Source organism: Mustela putorius, unplaced genomic scaffold, assembly GCF_011764305.1.
Source record: "Mustela putorius furo isolate JIRA1106 unplaced genomic scaffold, ASM1176430v1.1 tig00000129_pilon_pilon_pilon, whole genome shotgun sequence".
NCBI lineage: Eukaryota > Metazoa > Chordata > Mammalia > Carnivora > Mustelidae > Mustela > Mustela putorius.
Window position 1 is genome coordinate 43407406 of NW_025421290.1, and position 27643 is coordinate 43435048.

The 27643-nt window shown below is 36.5% G+C and overlaps 1 protein-coding gene across 5 annotated transcripts in view; it reads left to right on the forward strand.

Moving 5' to 3' along the window:
- PPP4R4 (protein phosphatase 4 regulatory subunit 4) overlaps positions 1–27643 on the forward strand; it is a 103716-nt gene that overhangs the window by 38063 nt on the left and 38010 nt on the right. For 3 of the 5 annotated variants that reach the window (XM_013057437.2, XM_013057438.2, XM_045073192.1), the window contains 5 exons: positions 17173–17320; positions 17824–17897; positions 19367–19473; positions 20276–20383; positions 27360–27481. In XM_013057437.2, coding sequence (XP_012912891.2) covers positions 17173–17320; positions 17824–17897; positions 19367–19473; positions 20276–20383; positions 27360–27481 — 559 coding nt within the window. Of the gene's footprint in view, positions 1–13659; positions 13761–13866; positions 14240–17172; positions 17321–17823; positions 17898–19366; positions 19474–20275; positions 20384–27359; positions 27482–27643 lie in introns of those variants that run through there. The other 2 variants (XM_013057440.2, XM_045073203.1) reach the window with 2 other exon arrangements.

Consider the following 27643-nt stretch of genomic DNA (forward strand, 5'->3'; position numbering starts at 1 on the left):
GCAGAGCAGGCTAAATCCGGTTCATGGACAGTCTATTGAGCATCCATAGTTTCTTAAAGCAAGAATAAAAGATGAAGGTTGGCCTTTAGAGGTTTCAAAATTATTTTGAAAAAATCCTTTTGTTAATGAGTTCATAATAAAGTCAAGTATAACTCCTGAAAAATCTTGATTTCATGGGAATGTGTAAAGAATATTATACACTCATATATATAGCATATTTATACAAAGAATCAAATGTATTTGCTGAAACTATATAACTGAGTTATAGAAGATAAGATTTTAATCAGCTTTTAAGATAATTAAAGTTAATCCATAATATAGGAGGTTAACTAAATAAATGGATATAAGGAAAATGTATATTGATGAATATGTAACTAAGAAAGCCTTTATTTATGCTGACAGTTTTCATTCCTTTCTTCAATCAACAAACAGCCATTTATTTAGGATTCTCATTTATCCTGTTTTGTCCTAAAAAAGATACCAAAAGAGTAGAAGACATCCCAGATTAGAGTCTATGTCAGGGCGGCCTAAAGACTATGGAAAACAATTAAAGAACAGTCATAGGAGAATATTTAATTGTGTGATTGTGACTTTGTGTAAAAATAGTGAAGAATTAAGTATATTTGAAAGACTTTGTGAGAGTAATAATAATGACTTATAGAAGGTTTAATATATATTATGGGCAGCTAAACATTTAAGCAACTCCATTTCAAATTGTAAAACCTATATTTCATGCAAATCATTTTTTTAAAAAATATTTTATTTATCTATTTGACAGAGAGCAAAGGAGAGAATACAAGCCGGGGGGATGGATGGGAGAGAGAGACAAACAGGCTTCCCGCTAAGCAGGGAGCCCTATGCAGGGCTGGATCCTAGGGCCCTGGACTCATTACCTGAGCCGATGGCAGATGCTTAATGACTGAGCCACCCAGGTGCCCCTGTGTAAATCATTTTTAAATTATCATATTCAGATACTGTCCAGATTTACTGGTACTCATAATTAGCACCTTCTTCAGTTCTGCCTTGCTTCTGTGAATGGTTATTCAAGTGATAAAACTGTGACAAAAATCACACTTAGCCACTTTATTCTTTTTTGCTATGGCCATGATTCCTTAGTCGATTTTATAAAAGAAAAAGAGCAGTCCCAAAGTGAGCATTTAGTAATGATGGCATTCTCATTCATTTGTGAATGTTGACTGAGCCCAGGCACTGTTGTAAGCAGTGGGAAGATAGAGGTGAACCAAACAGAACTTGCCCTCAAAGAGCGTCCTGTTTCCTGGGGGAAACAGACATAAAATACCTAAGTGACTTGAAGAACAGCATAAAGGGACAGGCTTATCTGCCCTGCATTGGGAAGTTAAAGAAAGCCTCTTTCAGAGCTGAAAATCAAAGGCATAAGAGGAAGCAGCCATTTGAAGAGTCAGGAAGGAATGGTCCAGGCAGACGAGGTAGCAGAGAGCCCTAGGTTGGAACCGGAAGACACGTGTGGTTGGAACGCAGCGGGCATGGGCAGGGTGTGACTTGAAAAGAGGTTAGAGAGATCCTCAGTGACAGAGCACGCAGGAGGCGTTCTTTCTTAGGACAGTGGAAACCCTTTGAGCAGAGTGGTGGCTTATTTCGTTTACATTTTACGATGCTGATCATTTTGATAATTGTGTGGCAAGTGGCTTGGAGCGGGAGAATTAGGAAAATACAGCACTTGTCCTTGTGATATGTGAGGGTGGCTTGGATTAGGCCAGCTAGCTGGGACAGAGGGGAGTAGTGGCTATATTAGAGACACAGTTACTGAGGCGAAATGCACACAACTTTCTATGAATTGGTTGTGGGAGGTGGGAGATACCATCTGGATTTCTGGGTTGAGCATCTGTATGGTTCTGCAGGTTCTGAGTGTCTTGGCTGGTTGCTTATTAAATCCATGGGAACAGTAGTTTGCATACTTACTAATCTGTGGATGATTTACTTTTAGAAAATTTAAAGATACAAACAATCGATACTCTATGTGTAAGAAGCTAATCATTCCTGAGATGGTTGGCACATTTACAAGAGGAAGATAAGAAGCTTTTAGAACTCATCTTTAGCTTATTTTCACCTTAAAGAGCATCAGACACAGTGATGAGGAAGCTCTTATAAAATTTCATGGGTGATATTTTTTGTTGTTGTTGTAATTACATTTGCATTTCATCCTTAAAATAATATATTAACTGAACAACTTTTTAAAAAAAGATTTTATTTATGTATTTGATAGAGAGAGAGAGAGCACAAGTAGGCAGAGCAACAGGGAGTGGGAGAGGGAGAAGCAGGCTCTCTGCTGAGCAGGGAGCCCAATGCAGGGCTTAATCCCAGGACCCTGCAATCATGACCTGAGCCGAAGGCAGACGCTTAGCCCGCTGAGCCACCCCGGTGTTCCTGAATAATGGCTTTTAATACGGGTTGCTATTTTCACTGTTTTAGAAGTAAAGGAATTTAAGATTAAAAAATGGCAGAAACAGGGCGCCTGGGTGGCTCAGCTGGTTAAAGCCTCTGCCTTCGGCTCACGTCATGATCCCAGGGTCCTGGGATCGAGCCCCACATCAGGTTCTCAACTCAGCGGGAGCCTGCTTCTCCCTCTCTCTCTGCCTGCCTCTCTGCCTACTTGTGATCTCTGTCAAATAAATAAAAAAAATCTTTTTTAAAAAATGGCAGAAACAGAGTCAGGACTAGAATTGAGCTAATCCATAGTATTTCTGTAATTTACTTTGTAAATTATATCTGAAGTGTGTACAATGAATGATAATTCTACCAGGTCACTCATCTCAAGGTTAAGTTTAAATAAGAATCCAGGAAGGAAGTATTTTGACCTCCAATTTAAATTTCCTAGATTAGAGAACGTTTAAATATAGTTGTTATAATGTATTCATGTTCTACGAGTTAATCATAGGGTAGCTTTTGTAAAGAAATTTTTTTCCTGTGGTCTTTATTAAAATAGTCTGAGTTCTTTTCCACAGTATAATAAATTGGGATCTTAGATGTTAGATTTCAATATTTGACTTGAACTTCTGGTTACTTAGAAGTGAAAGAATTTGACTTTCAAGATAAATTTCTAAAATACTATGGTCTTTTATAAAATTTGAAGTGGTAGTGATATAATCATACCATGTAACATTCATGATTCCTTTTTTTTAAAAAAAGATTTTATTTATCTATTTGATAGACATTGAGAGAGGGAATATAAACAGAGGGAGTGGGAGAGGGAGAAACAGGTTTCCTGCTGAGCAGGGAGCCCGATGCAGGGCTCTATCCCAGGACCCTGGCATCATGACCCGAGACGAGGGCAGACGTTGAACAACTGAGCCACCCAGGTGCTCCAGTGACTCCTTTTATAATGAATTATGAAAAATGTCTCTGTCTGTTGAGTTATTGAATTCTTTTAATTGTTTTTCCACTTATTTTGGGAACCCCAAATTTACGGTATAAAATTACATATTAGAAAATGTGCCATGTTAGGAACAGATAAAAGTAAATACAGCTAACATTTCTTGAGGTCTTACTATGTGTCAGGAACTATACTCTCTGGAACACTTTGTGCATTTTTATTTTTTGAATGCTCACAGCAGTTCTATAAGGGTCAGTCGAGAGAGGAAGAAGAAACTTAGTTGAATAATTTGCCGGAGGTCACAAAGCTGGCAAGTGGCATAATAAGGTTTGAACAGGAAGTCTGGCTTCCAAGTCTTCCCTCTTAACTATTACACAACCTCCTCATTAGCTGATCATGACTGCAGCAGATCTATAATGTGTAATTTTACTTCTCAAGCCTTAGCCATCTCTCATCTGGTTACACAGCAGCTTCCTTGCTGGACCTGTCCTTTTTACAGGTCCAGCAAGATCCAGCAAGGACCTGTATTTATATTTAAATAAAATTTTATTTATTTAAATAATAATAATTATTATTATATTATTATAATAAATTATAAATAAAATTTATTTATGTAGGGACAATATATAATTTTTTGACAAAATTGTGTATAGAGTGTACAACATAACAATTTAATATATTTATACAATGTGAAATGATTATTGCAGTCAAGTTAATTAATACATCCATCATCTCACATAGTTATCTTTTTTTCTTCGGAGAGATCTTTTAAAATCATCAATAATTCTTCTTGCATGAAAATTAAGTGATGTGGCAAGCAGAATACAGCCTCCCAAAGAGATCAGGGGCCTATAAATATTCCCTTAATTAGGAAAAGAATTTCTGCAGATGTAGTGAAGGGTCTGGAGATAGGAAGATTATCCTGGACCTGGGTAGGTCCTAATGTCATCACATGCATCCTTACAAGAGGAAAGTGGCAGTAGATGTGACACAGGGGAGGAGAAGGCCATGTGAAGAGGAGGCAGAGAGGGGAGTGATGTGACCACAAGACAAAGAATGCCCGAAGCCACTAGAAGCTGGAAGAAGCAAGGGATGGATTCTACCCTAGGGCCTCCCGAAGGAGCATAGCTTTGCCAACATTTTGCTTTTTGATTTTGGCTAAAAAATACTGATATAAGACTTATGGCCTTCAGAACCATGAAAAAAATACATTTCTGTTGTTTTGAGCCACTCAGTTTATTGTAATTTATTATAGCAGTCACAAGAAACTAATAAAAGTGACTTCCCATTTCAGGTAGAATAAAACTTACTATGTCCTTAAAGGACTTTGTCGAGCTTTCTGAACTCATCCCCTACCATTCTCTTCTCTTTCTTCCTTAATGGTTGTATCCTTAATGGTCTCATTTATCCCAGTCTCCCCAGAAACTAAACAGTGCTTGGCAAACAATAGGCACTCAACAATGATTTAAAAATGAGCATTGTTAGAACTTAATATTTTAAGACAGTAAGCATCTGTCTGAAAGTCCAGTGACACACTGGCCTGATCCACTGATAGCATTCTTGGATGAAAAGTCAAAACAGTTATCAGTACAGTGATATGATGGTGATTTACAGTCCCAGGGAGACCTTTTCTGGAAAGTAGGAGAAATATGCATAATAAGGAAAGAATGAGAGAGACATAAGATGAAATTTAGTCATTTTAGATTAGCAGATGTGGTCTACCAAGCTGATTCAGAAAAAATTTGTTCATTTTACTTTTATTAATTTTACATGGCATTATTTTCATTAATGGAAATAATAGAAAAATATAAGTTTCTGCTAATGTGATTATTTTTTTAGAATATTTTGTATCTACTGAATGTAGGTAGATTTTTTTTTAAAGATTTCATTTTCAGATTTTTGAGGAAAACCTTTACTGTGTAAATATAGATAAATATAAATTTAAAAACTTAGCTTTACTTACTATTAAAGTCTTATTTCAAGTGGCACAGAGGTGTGGATAACCAATAATATAAGGAACACATTCTGTGGGTTAGGTACTGTGCTTACTGCTTTATCACGCCCTTTTAAACATCTCGTCACAACTCTACCTGATGTATTTATTCTCATTTCATAATTGATAAGATCCAGGCTTAAAAAATTCATTGTTTGACTATGAATATTTTGTTGGGAGTTTTCTAAGAAGCATGAGATTACATAACTTACTTGAAGAGTATACGAAGGAGAGAATAAAATACTAAAAGGGTGGCAAAGACCCCAGAAAAATGTGTGTTAACCAAATCCGAAGAGACACCAAATTGTGGGGGGAAGAAGGGGGATAAAATGAAGTTCAAAAAAAATAAATTAAAAAAAAAAAAAAGAAAAGTTCACCAAGAAAAAGAGAAATAGTTTTAACTAAAAGCATTTTTAAAAAGATTTTATTTTTTCATATGGGAGAGAGATCACAAGTAGGCAGAGAGGCAGGCAGAGGGAGGGGGGAAGCAGGTTCCCTGCTGAGCAGAGAGCCCGATGCCAGTCCTCCATCCAAGGACCCTGAGACCGTGACCTGAGCCAAAGGCAGAGGCTTAACCCACTGAGCCACCCAGGTGCTCTTAACTAAAAGTATTAAAGAGCATAAACAGATGATACAAATTGATTTTTTTCTTTGATTTGCAGCTTAAAAGTAAAAGTACTTATCTTCCTCACAGAAGGTGATATTTTCTGAGATAAGTTAAAAGTTACATCCTGAGAAAAGCAAAAGGATTTTGTGGAAGCAACACATTTATACATAATAAACAGAACATGGTGTTCCAGACACCCTACCAGTCCTAAAAAGTGCACAGTGTAGAAGTGTCTTGACAGGCTAAACATTTAGTGACACTCTAATGTAAAGGAAGAAAATGAAATAATGCCTCTAATGTAAGATAATGGAAAACAACCATTAGGGTTAGAATTGACCTTACTAGGAGGCTTTTTGGGGCTAGGAAGCATAAAATTATATAACATTTTTTTTTCTAGTTCACTTAAAAAAAAAGAAAAAAAAAGGAAGAGAGAGGCAGTATTAACTAAAGAAGTTAGGGAATATGAACAGACTATACAAAGCACTCTTTCTTCTGGGGTTTATGGTTCAAAAATAAAAGTACATTGACCCACACTCATTTTGAAAATAATGTTTATGTTGTGGTTTTTTTTTTTATCTATTTGTGCTTAAGGATAAAATAGATTAATATCATTCATTATTTTACAGTATTTAAATTCAGTGGAAACATTTACTGAGTGTGTCGTTTTCTGGGCATATATAAAATGTTATATTAGCTAATATTCCTAATAAACCTAAAAATATTGCCTTTCAGTAAATTCTGTTAGAGACATGAGTTTCTTATTCATTTGTCATTTTTACCTTGCTTACCATAAAAATGAACTAGAACTTTTAAAATTCTTAATTAGGAAATTCTTCATTTCTATGATAGTGGGACCACTGTTACTACTTGAATATTGTTTCTATTTAAGGCATTTGAGTAGTATTTAGGATCATTTATAGACATTTTTATTTACAATCCTTGCAAAAGTATAAAACCTAGAAAATATTTGCAGATTATACTGTAATACGGATCCCTAATGTTTGATTAAAACTTTATGGATTAACTAACCTTTTGGCAGTGGTGAACTAAATATCCTAGAAATTTCTCAAATTAGAATATCTAGAAGTTCTAGATAAAATACAGCAAGCATTCTTTTAAATGTTAGTTAAGCCTTTTAGGGAGGAAGGACTATTCAGGGCTCAAAAACAAAGCAATCAGTTCTACTTCTACCTAAGGTATGGAAATGTGCAAGAAAACATTACTCCTGTGCTAATAACAATGAAAAAACAGGAGAGCACATCAAATGGCTTTGAGACAATGTCAGGTGCAATTGGAGTCTCAGAATGAGGAAAGAGAGAACAGAGAAGAACTATTTGAAGAAATAATGGCCAAGGCTTTTCTGAAGTTAATGAACAAGAACAACCCAAAGATCCAAAAGCCCAGAGGATCTGAAGCTTATACACACACACACACACACACACCCCATACACCTCTAGGTATATCATGATCAAACTGCTGAATATAAAAAGAAAAGAGAGACAATCTTGGGAACAGCCAGAGATGAAAGAAACATTACAAACAGAGGAATAAATGTGAGAGTAAAGCAGACTTCTGGTCAGAAATAATGCAGATTAAAGGGCAGTGGAATGTTAGAAGTACTAAAAGCAAGAAAAAAATGTCAACAAGAAATCTGCGCCCAGTGAAAATATCTTTCAAGGATGAAACTAAAATGCTATTTTCTTTAGTCAAACAGAAATTGAAAGGGTTCTTTGTACCAGACTTATTCTACAAGAAATGCTAAGGGATATTTTCAGGTAGAAGTAGCGTGATAAGAGATGGACATTGAATTTACCTGAAGAAATTAAAAGCACCAGAAATGGTAAAAATTTGGGTAAATGTAAATGAAGTAACAATGCAATGCAAATTTTTCAGAAAATAGAGGAAGTCAGAGTAAGTCATTCTGTGAGGTGGACATTACCCTGATACCCAAATGAGACATAGACATTACAAAACCAAAAAGCTGCAGATGCATATCCCTCATGAGTTTACATGAAACATCTGAAAAACAGCAAATCAAATTCAACAACATAAAAAAGGATAATATATCATGACCAGTTGGAGTTTAGTTCAGGAATTTAGAGTTGGTTCAAAATTAAAAAAATGAATCGATGTGAGTTTTTATATCAACAAACTAAAAAGAAAAAAAAAATACACCACCATTCAATCATCTCAGTAGATTTAAGAAAAGCATTTGATAAAAATCTGTCATTCCTGAAAAACAAAACAAAACAAACCCAGCAAACTAGGAATAGAGAGGGGTTTTCTCTGAAAAATGTATAGGCAAGGGTGAAAAGACTGAATTCACTTAAGGGTAAAAGACTGAATTCTTTCCCCTAAGATCAGGAAATAAGCCAAGAGTGTCCACTCTTACCGCCTTGTTCAGTGTTACACTGGACATATGTAGTATGGCAACAAAATTAATAAAAGGCACTTACATTGCAGAGAAAAAAATAACATTAAAAAAATAACATTATCTATGATGGAATCTACAGAAGAAAAACAATCGAATTAAATAAGTATAGAAAGGTTGGAGGATACCAGATCAATATACAAATCAATTGTATTTCTATACAAGCAGCAAACAACTGGACACTGAAGTTTTTGTAAATTACCACAGTTGCATTAAAATGCATAATACCTGAGGATCAATTGGATAAATGATATGTAAGACTTGTATACAGAAAACGGTAGAACATTGCTGAGAGAAATAATATAAGGACTAAGTGAATCGAAACACCATGTTCTTGGATCAGAAGATTCCATATTGTTAAGATGTCAGTTATTCCCATATCAATCTATATATTTAATGTAAGATAATAGAAATTCCAACAGGTTACGTTTTGTTTTTATTTATTTGTTTTTGGTTGGAAATGACAAGCCAATACTAAGATGCATATGAAAATACACAAGATCAGAAACAGCCAAAACAACTTGGAAAAAGAGAAGCAAAGTTGGAGGACTTTTTGCTGTCTGATTTGGAGATACAATATATATCTACAGCAGTTAAGACCATGTGATAATTATATAAAGATAAATCAGTGTGATACATACAGAGGAAAAATAAATCCCATGTACACATTGCCAGTGGATTTCAGTACAGGTGCAAAGGCAGTTCAGTGTAGAGAGTCTTTTCAAGAAATGGTACTAGGTTAATTGGAGAAAAAGTCCACACCATGTACCTCACACCATGTACAAAAATTTAATTCAAAATAGACCGTAAAACTAAATCTTAAACACTAAAGTTGCAAAAAACTTATAGAAGAAAACAAAATCTTTGTGACCTTGGGTCAGTCAGAGGTTTTTTACATATGACACTAAAAGCATGATCCATAGAAGAAAAAATTGGTATGTTTGACCTCATGAAAATTTTAAGCTTCTGCTCTTCGGAAGATACTGTTAACAGAATGAAAAGAGAAAACCTAGAATGGGAGAAAATACTCATGGATCCCATATCTGATGAAGGACATGTGTTCAGAATACATAAACTCTCCAAATTCAATAATAACAAGAGAAAACCCTGATTTTTTAAAAAATGGGCAAAAAAATTTGACCATATGCTTCACTAAAGAAGATTTATGGATGGCCAGTATGCATAAGAAAAGTCCCATTAGATACATGTAGATAAATCTGTACACTTGTTAGATTATTTGCACTGAAAAACCCTGACCGTTATCTTTTCAGACATTTTCTAATATGCTTCTGCCTAATGCTCTTCTTCTGTGACTTGAATTTCGCATTCATGATATCTTCTATGTCTTTTACCTTCTTTTCCATTCTTTTCTCTTTGTGACTCAGTCCAATTGATTTATCCTGACCCATGGTTTAATTCACCGATTCATTTGTGTCTAATCTGATTTTGATTATTATACTTTTCAGGTCTAGAATTTCAAATTAGCTCTTTAAAAAATCTGCCACATCTCCTTGAACCACATATGTGTCAGATAACACCAATACCCAGAGCACTTTTTGGTGCATTTCTGTTTTCTGCTTCTGCTGGTTCTCATTCATATAATCTTATCTCTTCATGTGTTTTCATATTCTTGATTGTGTGTTTGATCTTGTATTTGATAAATCGTTTGTAGAAATAGATTGAGCCCTAGGGTGATACCTTCCTCTGGAAAGGAATATGTTTTCTTCTGGGAGCTACTTACCTGCACTATCAATATAGTCTCAGTTAATCCAGTGACAGATAGTGTATGGTTTACAGCTGGGCTGCTCATCCTACAAAGACCAATTTGCTTCAGGATCATTCTTATCTATTCCCAGGGCTCTTACAGAGGCCTCCACGAGACTCAAAAAAGTCACTGAAGCTCTTAGCCTCTCAGGAGCCTTTTCTCAAATTAGCAAGTGACCCTAGAGGATAACAGGCTCCAAATTACATGCATATCTTCCTGGAACACCATTGTCTCTTGGATCTTGGGTGGGTAATTATTCCAGTGATGGGTAATATAGTATGGGTAATTTTTTTAGTTTTGCATGGGTAGCCTTGTTAGTTTCCATATACCTTTATGCAGATGGATTTTGTATTTTGTCCAGTTTTTTACTAATTATCATCATCTGGAGAGGTGATTAGAATGATCTAGTCTGCCATTATGAAGTTCCCTTCACTTTTCTTCTTGGTTGAATCTTGAAATGATATTAACTAAAATGTTTCTGTTCATGTACCTGCATATACCCTTCCATCATGACCTGATATCACCTTTACCCCCATACAAAAAAAATTGATTGTTTTCCAGTGATGTGTTAGGAATAATCTTGCACTTTAAATATTCACCAAAACATTTGTGATCACTCTCATTTTTTAAACTTTGAGTTCTTCAATCCCTTTATTTTGTTGGGATGAAATTATGTTAAGAGTAGCAGATCTCCACTCTTAGTCTCATCTACAATCTCGTCTACGCCCAAGTCTTTAAATATTATCTATATACGTTGCATCTATTCTATATAAATTCTCTTATTTACAGCGACCTGTCAGAGCAACAGATCTGTATATGCAGTTTTCTGTTCCCAGTCTCTACTTGGATGCCTGAGAGGCCTCTCAGAGTTAACAAATCCAAAACTCAGCTTCTGCCACTTCCCCTCGCCACCAGTGTCCCCTGTCCTCATGTGTAACATTATTATCCCCCTGGTTTTCAAGGCGGAATTTTGGGAGTCGTCCTTGATACCATCGCTTCTTTTACTACTCGCTCCTGCGGTCCCGTTCCGTTAGGTCTTCGGTTTTCTGTGGAATCCACCCACCTCTCCAACCACACCAGCTCTGCCCTCGTCCAAACTATGCGGATTTCCTCGGACGAGGGTGACTGCTTCCCAAGGGATCCCTGCCTCCCACTTCCCTCCCATTCCACCGTAACTTACTGCTTTCTGACTCATTCTCTTCTTAAGAGTCAGCATGCTATTTCGAAGCATTTAAGACTAAGAGTATTCTCTTGCTGAATGCATCTGAGGCCCTGCGTGGTTGGGGCTCCTTCTACTTGACCCTCCTCAGCTCCTTCTCTCACTCTGCTCTAGGGACACTGATCTTTCAGTTTCTGAATCTGCCATGCTTCTTACTTCTTAGTGCTCGCTTGCTAATTCTTCTTGCTTGTCTACCTCTCTTTACCCCAACTTTTGTCTAATTATCCTTTCTTTTCTTACAAGTCAGTTGTCACTTCTCAATGATCCCCTCTCAAAAGAGATCAGGTCGCCTGTTAGATGTTCTTATACCATCCATGCTCCTTATCCTCAGCTCTTGTCACAGTTGTAACTACGGTGTTAACAGGCACACTGTTAGCCCTGCTCATTTCTGAGTCTCTAGCACCTGGCACAGTGCCTCGAATGTCACTAAATATTTGTTGAATGTTTGTGAATATAAGGAAGCAAGAGGAGTCCTTCAAAGGTAGGGGCACAACGTTTGACTTTTCTCCAGTTTCTCAGAATACTTTGTATGATGCTTAATAAATAGCTGTGAATGAAATTAAAATCATATTGTTATCAGACTTAGATCTTCGTTGGGCTACTTTAAGAAGAATATTAGAAGGGACTAGATTAGGATAGACTGACAAGAGTGAAAGCCCTATTTCCACCTGCTTATAGACATTTGCCACTTTCCAGTGCTGCTTCCTGCATCCAAGAAAACAACTTATAATTTTTCAAAATATATTTGACTAATTAAATATGGCTACAGTGGATGATTTGATATGGTTACTGACAGTACTATACCTAGCAAATAGATATTTCTTTGATAAGCACATCTTTTCTTTGCAGTGTTATATAGCTTTTTTTTTTTTTAAGATTGTATTTATTTGAGAGAGAAAGAGAGAGAGAGAGAGAGAAAGAACACACAAGTGGTGGGGAAGGGCAGAGGGTAGGAGACATAGTCTCCTTGCTGAGCAGGGAGCCAACGTGGGGCTCAGTTCAAGGACCCTGGGATCATGACCCAAGCTGAAGGCTGATGCTTAACTGACTGAGCCTCCGGGGCCCCCTATATAGCTCTTTATTTACATTCTAGGCCTAACTTGTAAGATTACATGATTCTAATTATTATATGTAAAAATGACTTTTTTGGGCAGAGTAGCCCAATTAGAACTTCAGTTTTAAAACCACTGTCGTGAAATGTTTTTCTTTGTTAGGTGTTGTCATGATCTTGCGGGGAAGGGTGTGTGGTCACATGTCAGTAGCCATATGACAGTTACGATTGGCATTGGTATTTCCTTTGCGGAAAGAGATCTTTGGGATATTGTTACGTGTACCTCCTCATGAACCTTGCTAATCACTGAAACACAGATTTAAAGAAGGGAAAAACATATCCCTCTTAGTCCTGTTCCTGTCTCCACTTTATTTTCCCTTTTTCGCTCTCAGAGTCTGATTTCGGGGCTCTCAACTAGTTCTCCCCCCCACTTTAATTTAGAGTACAGCATGGCAGCCAGTGATGGGGGAAAAAAAAAGGTAGAGTGAATTGTTAAAGGTACCCAAGTTGGCATGTTCCAATTATTCATATTTAACTCAGTTTTAAAGTCATAAATATTATCATTTAATAGTGAAAAGAGTTGTTTACCATTATTGTTAGTCATAAAAGTTCTCACAACTGTGATTCTCAAAACCCAGGTATTTTACATGTCCCAAGTCTTCAGTGTTTTAGTATTTAGATTCCTATTATTTAATTTCAAAACAATCAATGATATTCTCTCTAGAAAATATACAAAGATACTTTATAATGTTAGGGCTCCTTTACCTTTAGCCAGCACCATTTGTGGTAAATATATTTACCAGTTTAAATCAGTAAGTTCAGTCTCCAAATGTGTGAATCCAAAATATTTGTTCTTTTGGAATACGCCAGTGATTTATTTAATGTTCTCGATGTCGTGCCTTGTAGAGGAATATCTTCCTGATGTATGCAGTGTGGGTTTGCTGGAGACAGAGCAGTCGCCCTCTAGGCAAGGACTGTATTCTGCGGTTTTACAAAACGCTCTCTCGTACTAGTCATGCTAACTACAGAATGAATTTAAACAGCGAAGTGTCTAGGACATTCTCCTTCCTCAAGTGGGAATAGTTTTTAAAATTTGGAGATGTACCATGTACTCATTTATCAAATGTCTCATTTCATTTTTGAGGACTTCAGGTTGGAATGCCAGCCAGACGGTATTCTGTAAGAGGAGCCTGACTGGCACTAAGGCATGCACTTAAGCAATAGAGGAATTTCCTTTTCAGTGTCTTCCAAGGTCCATGAGGATGCACACTTATTTACCCAGAGTATGGATCTCACTATGTTTGTCCAGAGGGTGTGACTCTGTGGAGGAGAACACTTACTGGTAAGTGTCAAACTCTTATTGTATTATATTTCAGAAAAACATGTTTAGAAATGAACTGATTTTTAGCAGTGATAAAATCTCTTAGTTTGTGCTGGTTTCTTAACAGTGGACAGTCCCCGATGTTGAAGTCAGCACAACAAGAGAAAAACCCAAATCCTGATAAGACTTGAGGATTTTTCGAAAATTAAGTGCAGACTAGTTGGGGCACATGTTCCTGCGGGAGTCAAGACTAAATAATGCAGTAAGAAGATACGAAGTTGGAGAGCTTCTCATGTTCTTCTTTTGCATAAAGTTTGCATATGCACAAAACCCAAGACTGTAATGGCTTTCAGAGGGGCAGAATTACATCTCTTGGAACTTAAAACCACAGACTCCTATGACCCGGAATGTATACTCTGGCCCTCATGATATAGTTTAATATTTCCCTGCACCATACTTTGTGTTTCTAAATAAAAGCTGTGTGTTCTGAAACCTGTAAATGATGTATACTGGCCACATCAAATCTTTTAAATTAAGAGTGTTTTTCAAATCCAGAATGATTACTGTGGAACAGATGTTTGGTTTAGAAACAGTAAAACAAGGAGACACGGGAGGGCTGACTTCAGAGACCTGTCGCTGCTTTACGCTGCTTTTTGCTTCACGCCCATCATTCCTTCTCTTTTTCTTTCAGCAAAGAACTCTTAAGATATGTAATTGGCTATTGGTTGAAAAACCTTGTAAAGTGACGTTTGTGTGTGTGTGATACCAAAGTCTGAATGTGCAGTAGGTTTCCTGGGAATTAACCATACCGCTTCAACATTTGCCACGGGAAAGCCACTGCCAGATCTGCACGGTCGCGTGAAGGCTTGGGATTGATTTTGGCCAGGCCTTAGTAAGTGACAAACGGAAGTGCAGAATCCATGAGGAAGAATTTCAAAACTTAGCTTTGGCATCAGGGAGACGAGGGTTAAGTCTTCAGAGTTGCCGGTCACTAGCTCAAAGAACATGGACAATCCCGAGTCTGGTTCTTCTGCTTTGAAATGACATGTTATGTCCCGGAACAATCATTGGCCATGCGCCCACCCTATGAATCAAGACGTCTGAGTTCTTGTTGTGCATCCCAGCTGCAGAGATGCTGGGGGAGAAGGTGGCAGGAATGTCTCCTGATTGGCGTGATAGAGAGAGGGTGGAGAATGCATTTGTGTGCGATCTTTTTTTGCTTTGCCTTTGTCTCATTCTCCCAATCCCTAATCTTTAGGACGCTCCTCAAAATCTCTTGAAGCCACCTATTAGGAGATGTGGAAAATGTTTGTGAAGGGAGAGAATGTCAAGAGCAGGAAGTTTAGGTCAAAGGATAAGAGCTGCTCAGTCATCTGGCAATTTCTTCCTGAATGGCTGCTGCTTGCCAGGAGGTGGGCGCAGCTGTGAGCACAGCAGCCAGAAACTCTTGCCGTCCTGAAGCTGGTATTTCGGGGTGCAAGACTGGCCATAAGCACGTGAGCATGTTGGGAGAGTAGAGATAATGCATCACTGGAAAAAGGAGGTGGTGAGAGCGTGAGTGGGGGAGGGGCTTTCAGTATAAAATCGGGTCATGGGGGAGGAGCTTCTTGGAAAGGTGATACTTGAATAGAGGCTTGGGAGAGCTCAGGGAACCCATCACATGGAAATCTGGGAAAAGTGGAAAGTGGGAACAGATCTGGGAAGTCATTGCAAGGACTGACTTAGTTCTGAGTGCCAGAAAGCCCCTGGAGAGTGTTGAGCTGAAAAGTGCCATGATCCGTCTTATTTTTTATAAGAATCTCTCTGGCTACTATGTAGAGACTAGACTGTAGAGGAGCAATGATCGCAGCAGGGTCTAGTTAACAGGTTACTGGGATAATTCAGGCTGGAGGTGATGGTGGCTTGGATCAGGGTGGTGGCCGTGGAGGTAGCAAGTGGTCACATTCCAGATCAGGATTGGTCGGCCATCTGTGGCGAGTGAGGGACTGAGCGGAGCTGAGGACTAGCCTCAGAGTTTTGGGGTTGGCGACCACAAGGGCAGGGCTATCATTCACTGCTGACCAAGGTGAAGACTGGAGGAGGAGCAGGTTTTGGGAAGAGATCAGTTCAAGTGAGGACAAGATGAGATTCCTCTTAGATAACCAGATGCAGAGGAGCCAGTGGATGGCCAGTGGTCATTATTTAAATGCCCAGTTTACACGAGTTGCTAAGTCATAATAACTTGGCTTATATGACTTAAATCTCTGAGAAGATGGTACTACAATTCAACTACAATTCACATTTTATAGATTAGGAAGTAATATAGAGAGATTGATTTTTTTTTTTTAAGATTTTATTCATTTATTTGACAGACAGAGATCACAAGTAGGCAGAGAGGCAGGCAGAGAGAGAGAGGAGGGGAAGCAGGCTCCCCGCAGAGCAGAGAGCCTGATGTGGGGCTCCATCCCAGGACCCTGGGATCATGACCTGGGTCGAAGGTAGAGGCTTTAACCCACTGAGCCACCCAGGCGCCCTGAGAGATTAATTTTCTTAAGGTCACAGATATGAAACTTTGTTTTATGGCTGCCAGTTCTACATTGTTCTACCAAGTTTATTATGTTAGTTATAAAATAGGAGTCCAAGGGCAATTCCCATAATTGACATAACTGATTAAGCAAAGTAGGACTTTTAACTAACTTTACATTTTACACACACACACACACACACACACGCATACATTTTCTCTTCTAAAGAAGTAATATCTTTGATGAGGTTTATATGAAAGATTTTTTTTTTTTACTTTTGATGTGTTGAAAACTAATAGGTTTTTACTTTGAATATATGTTAATTTTTAAAAAATGTTGAATGGCAGTGGTTATGAATTCAGTTAATTTTTAGGAGCATTCTTATATTTAAAAAATTCCTTTTAAAAACAGTTTACTGCATGGTCATTTATGTACTCATCAGTGTTTTTAAGGGGGAAAATATATTTGTATAACCTTAAGTGTATTCCTTTTTTATATTAAATGCATAATGTTTATTTTTTGAAGCAGAAATACAAGTAATAAAGACACGTGATTAACCTTTGACATTATTGCTCTTGGTATGATGGCAAACTGTACAAGACAAATAGCAAAATTAGACATTGAGAGCTATCAAAAATCCCTATTCTATTATTCAGAGGTTTATCTATTTTTATAGTTTTCATTTAAAAAGACATGGAATCTTATTTTGTAAATGCCTAAGACATTTAAACTTTTTTGTGGTGTAATGAGTTAAGCAATAAGGAGCAGATTAATAGAGTTTTCTTAAAGTAATAAGAGGAAGCACATATACTTCTAGGTCATATACAGTTATTTTGTGGAATGTGACTATGTTTAGTTTCTCTGACCTTGGATTTTAAAACTTCGAGTTTCTGATCTCTCATCTCTGTAAACTCTTTGTGATTGCGCAGGAAGTCCTGCATGTTGCAGGAGTGGAAATGCAGTTAACAGCTGCAGTGTCGTTCCTGACCATTCTACAGGAAGAATCGGTGTCAATTCATACGTATGCCCACGCCTTCCTCCAAGTCATTCTGCTACACCTGGAGCACAGGGATGCAGGTCAGCAGCGCAGCGGGTTCATTCTGTACCTGTTTATCGTGCCTTGGATGCAGCCCATGATGGTTTTCGAATCTTGTTAGCCTGATGAGGATAACTGAATGAGGCCATGGTGGTCATTAGTGTGACTAAAACCAGCCACGGCTCTTTCTTTCCAAAGCCCATGAAATTCAGTGGCCTTGAAAGCTGAAGGCTCATTAATTCATCTTAGGAGCTATATTTTTTTCTTAGAATTTTTGAATTTTACAGTATTTATGCAATAGTATCATTGTACAGTGAAAAATACACATTTTAGCTGAAAGATATTCCTCCCCATATTATTTTTAAAGATATAGATGTTTTCTAGATGTTGGTGAGGCAAAAAAAAAAAAAAATAGAGGAGCTTCTTCAAATAGTAATAAAAATTATCATTCCATTTTATCATTAAGTATTGTTTAACTTGATGGCTGAGTTGTAACTAAATTTGTAAGACATTTAGTTGGGTGTGTTTTTTCTGTGTCGATCAGGTGTCAGCAATGCATGGCTGGAAACTCTTCTGTCTGTGATAGAAGTATTGCCCAAAGAAACCCTAAGACATGAGGTAATTCTTTCTTCCTTATTTATTTATTTATTTATTCAGTAAATACTATTAAGTAAGCCACTCTAAGGTTTTTTGTTTTTGTTTTTGATAAAAAGTCGCATTTAAAAAGAAAAATAAGGTTATTTCCCACTCTGAAAGCAACACATGTTCATTATGGAAAATATGAGTAATACAGAAAACAGTAGGAAGAAAAAGCATGGTTCTGGACTTAACCAAAATCTGAAAAATCATTTCAGATTTTTTCCCTATACATGTTTTTTGTAGACATACTAGTAATCATGGTGAATTTGTATGTGGTTGGTTATTTTTCATGTAGCATTATTTTCCAATGTTATTTTAAACTCACTGGGAGTAGATACAAAATATTTTACTTGTTAAATATTTAAACCTACTTTCAACGTTTTATTATTAAAATAAGGTATTAGTGAGCATCTATGTAGAACTTTTTAAGTTTTTCAGATAATTTTCTTAACTCTACCTTCCAAAAAAGTGGACTTTAGGAGGTTAGAGGACATTCATATTCTTAAGACTCTTACTAGCCATATGTGGAAATGCCTGTTTCCCTGGACTTTACTCAGCAATAGTGTTCCAATTTGATTGATTTATTCATTTCTAAGGGTTTTTTATTTATTCATTTGAGAGAGAGTGAGAGCATGAGCAAGGGGGAAGGTAAGAGGATTACTTAGACAAATTAAAGAGCGGGGCCAGAATCATGGTATTTTTTGTTTTGCTTGTTTGTTGTTGTTATTTTTTGAAGATTTTATTCATTTATTTGACAGACAGAGATCACAAGTAGGCAGAGAGGCAGGCAGAGAGAGAGAGAGGAGGAAGCAGGTTCCCTGCGGAGTAGAAAGCCTGATGTAGGGCTCCATCCCAGGACCCTGAGATCATGACCTGAGCCGAAGGCAGAGGCTTTAACACACTGAGCCCCCCCGGCGCCCCAGAATCATGGTTTTGACCTTCATAGTTCTTTACAGTCGTTCATCGAGTTGTGTCGTTGCGTGTCCAGCATGTACATAATACAGTATCAGGAGTGCATTCAAATGACAGAATTATTTAATAGAATGTATTTGAAGCTATATTGTTTTGCATCCCTTTAAGATAAATATAAAAATTTTATATGGAATAAAAATAAATTTCAGATATGTGGTAATTATCTTATTTTCTTTTGAAAATGTACATTTCACAATGGTATTCTATGTTTGTACGGATCATTTCAGAATTCACCTTAAGCTTTAATTCAGTTTTTATGTGCCCGAGTGGTTTTTAATTATATAATTTTTCATCAACTTTACCTTAGTAAGCCAGAAGGCAAACAAGATGATTTAGGTTGTGAGCACCTCACATTGTAATTCAGGTTCCTTAAAAACACTTAAGACCCTAAAATATTTCTTGAGGAAAGTAGCTGACATTAGTGGCAAGAATATATAAAACTTTGTGAATTTGTTCTCTGAATTTTTTCTCTTTAGATTTTGAACCCACTTGTTTCCAAGGCACAACTTTCCCAAACAGTCCAGTCTCGTTTAGTTAGTTGTAAAATTTTAGGAAAATTGACCAACAAATTTGATGCCCATGCGTGAGTATTTGTATATAATTTTTGTTTTACTTTATTCAATTAAATTGATTTAAAATATATGACGGTCATATGATTAATAATTATATTAGACATATCATTCCATACTCATATAAGCTTAGTTGTTTTAACTTCATAGAATTCTTAAAAGTGTACTTATTCAGATGCATTTCTTCTGATCTCATGGCATTTCAAAATCAATACGGTTAACTTTTTTCTATTTCTCATCTTAATCTTCTCTTTCACACACCTAATGTAATTTTGAACATAAAATGGTATTACTCTATAGACTTCAAAAATTGTCAAACCTACCTAAAGATAGACTTTCTGGTTTCTTCCATTATTGTTATGAATTCATTATTTAGAATTTGAAAAATTTGAGGTTTTATGGAGAATCTTAATAGTTTATATGTTACTCTCTGCCCAGATGATAAATCCCAAGTGGAAAGAATGAAATGTTGTATAATTATGACGCAAGAGGAAAATATAAAATTGAAGAATATTTTGGTCGATGGTTGTTAGACCATTCCAATGCCTTGTAGCCTTTTATTTTAGCTAAGATGTTTAACTGTCAATCCAAAATTAACCATTACTTTAGAAAGAGCCAGGCATATATATAACTTACAAGTCATGAAAGATAGCATCCCAATGTAATAAGATATGTGAAAATACCATGTAAAGTATAAAGCTTTCTATTAAAGCATATTTGTTTTTATTAAGTTAAGCTAAGATTTTGATAATAATTGTTTGAAAATTTTAATTATTCTAAAATACCCACTTGCATGTTCCTCTCCTTCCCTTCTAGCATTAAAAGAGAAATACTTCCTCTGGTAAAATCACTCTGTCAAGATGTAGAATATGAAGTTCGGTCTTGTATGTGTCGGCAATTAGAAAACATAGCTCAGGGCATTGGGTAAGTACACTTTTAATAACTTATTTCATATTCTTCTGACTTGTCAAATATTCGTATCCTATTCCTGTATTCCATGAAAACATGGTGTTGAAAGGCTAAGCTTTATATGATCTTTAAAAATGATTGTAACAAGTACCTCCTTATGTGTCTGTATTAAGAGAGATTAAAGTGAAGAATGTTAGCATTCATTTCATGCTAATTTCTCTCTTCCCTTCAGTTGCTTGTTAGCTTCCCAGATTTAGGAAGGGAAAATGTCCTGATACAAACCATGCTTGGTCTATTGCAATAGCATTTCTTTGGGCTAGCAGCATATTATTGGGTCATCTCAGATGGGATTACTCAGTTGAAGTCTTTGTTTCCTGTACACTCTGCACTTGCACTGTCTGTTTTGTTGCTCTTTTTGCGTTTTGGAAGTGTGAAGCTTAGGAAAGAGACCGATAGGGCAGGTAGTCTCTTCTCCATAAAAACTGATTTTATGTCAATATATATTAAAGGAAGTTTTATCTAAGAATCATCTTGGGAAATAGTTTTTTTTTTTTTAAGATCCTAAATTGATACAAAAAATATTGGACCACTCATTTTTAGTAGAAGTTGCACTGTTTTCATCTGGTTCTTTGTTTCACAAGCAGGGACAATCAGGTTGTTGCCATTTGCACAACTGTTAAAAAAATAAAAAACAAAAAACAATTGGGGACCAGTAGTTAAGGCTTCAGGGTGCCCTCAGAATGTCACACAGATTCAGGTCCTCTGTCCTCTCAACCTTGCTGAGTTGGATATAAGTGTTGTGTGGAAGCTTAACATTTCAACAGAGGAATCATTTCTCTAATTTTGATTTCAGAACCAACTTCTTTCTGATAGATCTTTCAAAGCTAGGCTGACTCTGGATCATTGTAGAACATGAATAATTCAGTCTTGCCCAGTTCTATGTTCCTTAACCAGGATCAGAACCTATCAGGAGAATATACCACCATCTTTTTGTATTCCATTTTTTTTTCATCTGACATTTTGCCACTGTTAAAAACACCCTTGTCAATTGGGTGCCTTGGTGACTTAGCTAAGTGTCCGACTCTTGATTTTGCCTCAGGTCATGATCTCAGAGTGCTGAGATTGAGCCCTGCCTTGGGCTCCATGCTCAGTGGAGAGACTGCTTGGGGTTCTTTCTCTTCCTCTGCCCCTCCTCCAGCTCGCTCACTCTCTCTCTAAAATAAATAAGATCTTTAAAAACAACCCCCCCCCCCCAAAGAAACAAAAAAACCCATCCAGGTCAAGTATGTTCCAATTAGTCTTCTGAAAATTAATACTGGGTCATTGCTTAAGGATTAGTTTACAAAAGCAAAACTAGACTCTACCTAGCTTGTTAACTTAGAATTCATGTAATAAACTAATTTGCCTGCTTAAATGCATATTCATTTCAATTTGAATTCTCACATACTATTAGAACATAATCATAGGACTTCCATGTGTGATGGCTGAGCCCTGCTAATATCTGATTCATATTCTTTATTCTCCCTTTGATAAGTACATGAAACTCAAGAGAGGTACACTATCTTTTCTTTTGGCATTGGAAATCAGGACTATTGATAGGATCTGATAACCACCAACAGGAAATTCCTATACTCAAGGCTAGAAGAATCTCTGAGATGGGTGGAAGGAGGTGGGAACAGACATTTCAGAGATTGCTACTGATTGAAGAGAGAGGCTGCCCACCTCTGCACTGGGAGTTGTGTTCTAAGGCATTTGGGGATGAGAAGTGCTGGGAGGAGGCCCAAGCACGGTGCAGATGTGGGTTTGTAATCTGTTTGCTGCGGCTGGCGAGAGAACAATTACTGACCACTTTATTTTATTTTTAAGATTTTATTTATTTATTTATTTGACACAGAGAGAGAGAGAGAGAGAGCACAAATAAGCAGAGAGGCAGGCAGAGAGAGAGGGGGAAGCAGGCTCCCCGTTGAGCAGAGAGCCCAATATGGGGCTTGATCCCAGGACTCTGGGATCATGACCTGAGCTGAAGGCAGAGGCTTTTACCCACTGAGCCACCCAGGCGCCCTGACCACTTTAGTTTAATCAGAAATGAGAACCAGAAATTGTATCCATTAATAAGGCAAAATTGAGAGATTCTTGTCAAGCTAGCATATCCATATGAAATAAAGGCTACACAACACTAGAAAGATAACTGTGGATTGTGCACCAGCTTAGGGTCAAAGAGGACAGTTCTTAGAATAATCAGATGAATAACAAATAGTATAATGAAGAGGTAATGCACATTTGTTTGTAGGAGAACAACTGTATGGAATACAGGGACGACTAAAGAGAAAAATAAGAAACAAATATGGGACCTACAAAAATATCCTTAAGTGTTAGAGGGGAAGAACATACACAGCCCTCAGACTGGAAAGGAGGAACACACTTTTGAAGAAGTTGCTCAAACTTCTAATTCTGATGATATGGCAAATGAGAGAACTTAGAAATGCTGCTTATGAACATCTGACAAAATTTAATATCCACTCATGATAAAAACTTTCAGGAAGCTGGGGTAAAATGCACTTCCCTAATCTGATACAGAGCAGATATGAAAAACCTACAGTTAACATCATAGTTAATGGTAGGTATTGAATGCTTTTCCTTTAAGGTAAGAACTAGTCCAGGGTAGTTTTCATCACTTGTATCTCACACTGTTCTGGAGGTTCCAGCTATTGCAATAAGGCAAGAAAACAAAATCCTAAAAGGTCTGAGGATCTGAAAGGGAGAAGTGAAATGATTTCTACTTATAGATGACATCACCATTTACATAGAAAATCCTCAGTAATTTATACAACAATTATTAGAACTAACAAATGGATTTAAGGGTATTTCAGGATACATTAAAAAAAAAAAATAGATCAGTGGGACAGAAGAGAGGCCAGAAATGGACCCATGTATACATGGCGAGTTGACTTTTAGCAGAGTGCCAAAACAGTTCAAGGAAGAAAATCTTTTCAAAATACAGCACTGGGATAATAATATTCATGACAGAAAACAGTGAACATTGATTCTCACCTTATACCCTACATAAAGACTAATTTGAAATTTATCACATTCTTGAATATAATCAAATAAGAATTTATGTCCACAATAAGAATTATATTATATATACATGTTCATAGCAGCTTTATTTGTAATAACCCAAACTGGAGTATTCCAAATGTCTACCTGTAGGTGAAGGGAAAAATAAATGCAGTGTGTCCATACAGTGAAATACTGTTTAGCAAGAAAAAGGAACATAGTGCTGATACATGCAATATGACATCATGGATACATCTCACAATCAGTATGTTAAGGGAAATAACCCCAATGCAAAAGAGTATACACACCATAACATAAAATACAAACTATAGTGACAAAAAGCAGATCCATGATTGCCTTTGTCAGAGGTGGATTGTGGAATTCAGATATAATGGGACTGATGATTGGTTTTTGTCCTCTGCCCATGATTTTTCTCTTTTGTCAGATTGGAAGGTCAATGATGAAGGGGAGCCATGTAGGGGGAGGGCCAAGCAAGAACACTAGAAGCCCCTTCTATCTTCTTAACAAAGAGATGGAGATGATTGGTCCCCAGTATTTTTTTTTAAGCCTAGGCTTCTTAAAACAGGCCAGTGGAAAGGGCACAAACAAATGAGAAGTTTCCTTGAATTGCTGTTGCTGTCCTGACCCACCGTGGAACTCAGGATTATCTTCATTAGTATTTCGCTGAAGCAGACAAGCCATCAGACGATGCTGAATCATGGCCAGTACCTGGGTCAATTTGTATCATGCAGCCAGACCCCAGATTCCGGTTTGGCTGTCGGGGCAAGCTTGCTTGTTTCATTCATCTTGTTATCCTTCACCCTATATTTTGGGCACCTCTCCTCTGACATCATGGGAGCGCTAGATTGTAATTGCTAGTATCTTGGCTGAAAAAACCAGACTTCTACACAAATCATAGGATCAGGCTGTCCCAAGATTTTTGTTCCAATTACTGAAATGCCAGAAGGGTTTTTAGTAGAAAGGATAATGACCTAGAATTCTGCCCTAGCTGGGGTGGAGTTTACATTTAAAATCAAGAAAGATATTCTTATAGATACACTAGCGCAGGCAGGGTAAAACCCACATCTACTTCTTGAAAAAGTTACTCAGCTATAAACCAGTTTGTTTAGAAGAACTAATACAGAGTATTTGCATCTTAATGTGGGTTTGCCATGATGCCTTATTCCCACTTAACTTTTATAATGTGACAGATGGGCAAAGAAAACATATATATGTATCCTAAAGAAGAAATACAAGTCTCTAATAAGTAGATTCAGCCTCTTTGTTCAAACTCATTGGTTGAAGAGATATGTATTCATTTAATGAATATATATTGAGCATCTACCGTAAGCACTGGATTACATATGGTGGATGTAATAATGAAAAAGATACAGTCCTGCCTCCAGGTGCTTGGAATTTGATAACAGATGTAGTCAAGTAGGCACACAGTTATTGAATAGTATGTGATATTTACAAAAACAATAGTGAAATGCTACTTTGCCAATGAAATTGGAAAAGTTAATGATAATTCTTCAGTATTAGCAAAGGCACAGGGAACATCTTCATGTCCTACTGGGAAAGCATAAACTTAGAGTCCATTTGAGTTCTACAATATAGGGAAAATTTTTGCTTGTATTTTACCTATATTATTGGATTTTGAGAGATGAGTTTAAGGAACTAGTTTATAGTAAATTTGATGAATAATCAAAGTGTACACTTAGATAATATTTACTGTATGTTCTAAGCACTTCACATGTATGAACTTAATATCCTCACAAACACCTCTTGGGTGGATAGTATCATTCCGTTTTTACAGATGGTGGGGAAGCTGAAGCCCAAAGAGGATGTTATATGATATGAACAGGAAAGAAGTCTGAAAGACCATACATTATCAGAAACTTTCAAAGTTTCTCTAAGTAGAGCATTACAGGTTATTTTAACTTATTTTTATGCTTCTTATATTCTAAAAATTTTGATAATGATCATATAAAAGTACTGTTTGAATACACAGTGCAGTAGTTTTTCATGGCTTTAACCTAGTTGGACATGAGAAGTCCCCATTTGTGTTGGTAGGTTGAAATTGAAATGGCCCTAGGAACCGCTAATGAAATACAGATGTGATTTATTCTCTTTGCCTTTTCAACATTAAGAAATCATTGTACAACTGTTAAAGACCTCTTGCTTCTGATTATCTTTAACATCCAGATAATTAAGTTGGGATTGCATCAGTGTACTACTTTGGGGAAGAAAAGGAAAGTCTGTTGAAAGATTGAATGGAGATAAGTTTTGACTGTAAATAGTGATGAAATCTTTATCTTAAACTCTTATTTTTCATTCTTAATAAATTCAATGTTTTCAATGGTAAACAAATAGTTCTGAGGAAGATTTGTATGAAATAAATTTTTATGACCTTTGGGTCAGAACATATTCTCCTGTTTTACTCCTTTACCTACCCTACTTCCTATGTTTGATGAATGTTTATGAACTATTGGTAATGCCAACCTCTACACCTATGATCTAGATTCATTTCTTTTTTTTCCTTTCTCTTAATTTTATGCTAAAGAAATGGGTATTTGTTATTTTCTTGGCAATTTACTCAAAATCTCACATGGGTATTTTATATATGAAGAGTAAGTACTATTTCAAAAAAAAATTTTATTGAGGTATAATTGACATATGACATTATGTTAGTTTCATGTGTACAACATAATGATTTGATATTTGTATACATTGCAAATAATTAGCATAGTAAGTCTAGTTACCACTTGTTACCGTACATAGTTACAGAACATTTTTTTCTTATCATGAGGACTTTTAAGATTTATTCTCTTAGCAACGTTCAGATATGCAGTAGAATATTGTTAACTATAGTCACTATGCTGCACATTCCATTCCCATAACTTATTTATTTAATAACTGGAGGTTTGCAACTTCTGACCACCTTCCCCTCTTTAATAGATTAATTTCTTAAAGGCAGTTTTTGGCCCTCTGATCACTCAAGTCCTTCAAGCTGTGCTGCAATATGGTAGCCACTAGCCATGTTTGGCTATTTAAATTAACTAAAATGCAATTAAAATTTCAGTTCCTCAGTTATACTGGCCTTATTTTAACTGCTCAATAGCCACATGTGGCTGCTTAACAGATTATAGACATTTCTATCATAGCAACACCTTCTGCTTGATAGTCTTGGAGTCTTTGTGTTCTGCCCTGAATTTTTTAAGGTTTTCTGCAGCTCTGGTTAACTTTCTCATATGCTATCAGATTATAATTCATACCATCTTCTGTGATGTGTCCAAGAAAGCTGGCCTCCACTTTATCAGCGTGTGTCATTGTAATATCTCATGGTGAATAAGCAGAAACGTAAAGTCTTGAATTAGAACCATTTGTGATTATATTATAAATGTCGTGTATGTCCTGAAAGCATGTTTATTGTGTTTCATTCTTTTAGAGGGAATATTTAGTATCATATGTCATTCTTCTATATAGAAATTCGTTCCTGTAACGTTATGTTTTAAGTGAAAGAAAAAATAATTTATCCTTTGAAATCTGGAGAAAAAGATTTTGTTTAAGGTTTCTATAATCACTACTGTTAAAATTTTCTGACTAGTCCAGATTGTTGGCTTGTTACTTAAAATGGAAAACTACTTTAAAATGTATAAAGTCTAGTATAAACTTCTAGTCATTAGGATCTCCATAGGTAATAATATTATCCTGGTAGAACTAGAATTGATTTAAGTAATTATACAATTACTATGAATGTTTCTTATGTTTATATCACTCTCTCCAACCAGACTGCAAGCTTCTGTAGAACAGGAACCACGTCCTTGTGATTTTTTTCTGTTTTCTGCAGCACCTGGCCCCATGACTTGTTCTTAATAAGTTCTTGCTATAATTTATTGACGTGAGCTATTTCCTTCCGTTGCTTATTGTGCAGGACAGAACTTACAAAGAGTGTGGTGCTTCCTGAACTGATAGAGCTCTCTAGGGATGAGAGCAGCAGCGTACGTCTTGCAGCTTTTGAAACTTTGGTTAATCTGCTTGATGTATTTGATGCAGGTAGGTCTTCACGTGCACACCTGTTTGCTTCTGAAAGCAATGTTTTTCCTTGTTTTGTATCACTGATAGGGAATAAAGGAAGATAAAGGCCAGAATCTCTTATGTTAGGTTTTGTGATTAACGTTAAGCCTTCCTAAGAATTTGGCGTGGTAATTAGCCTCT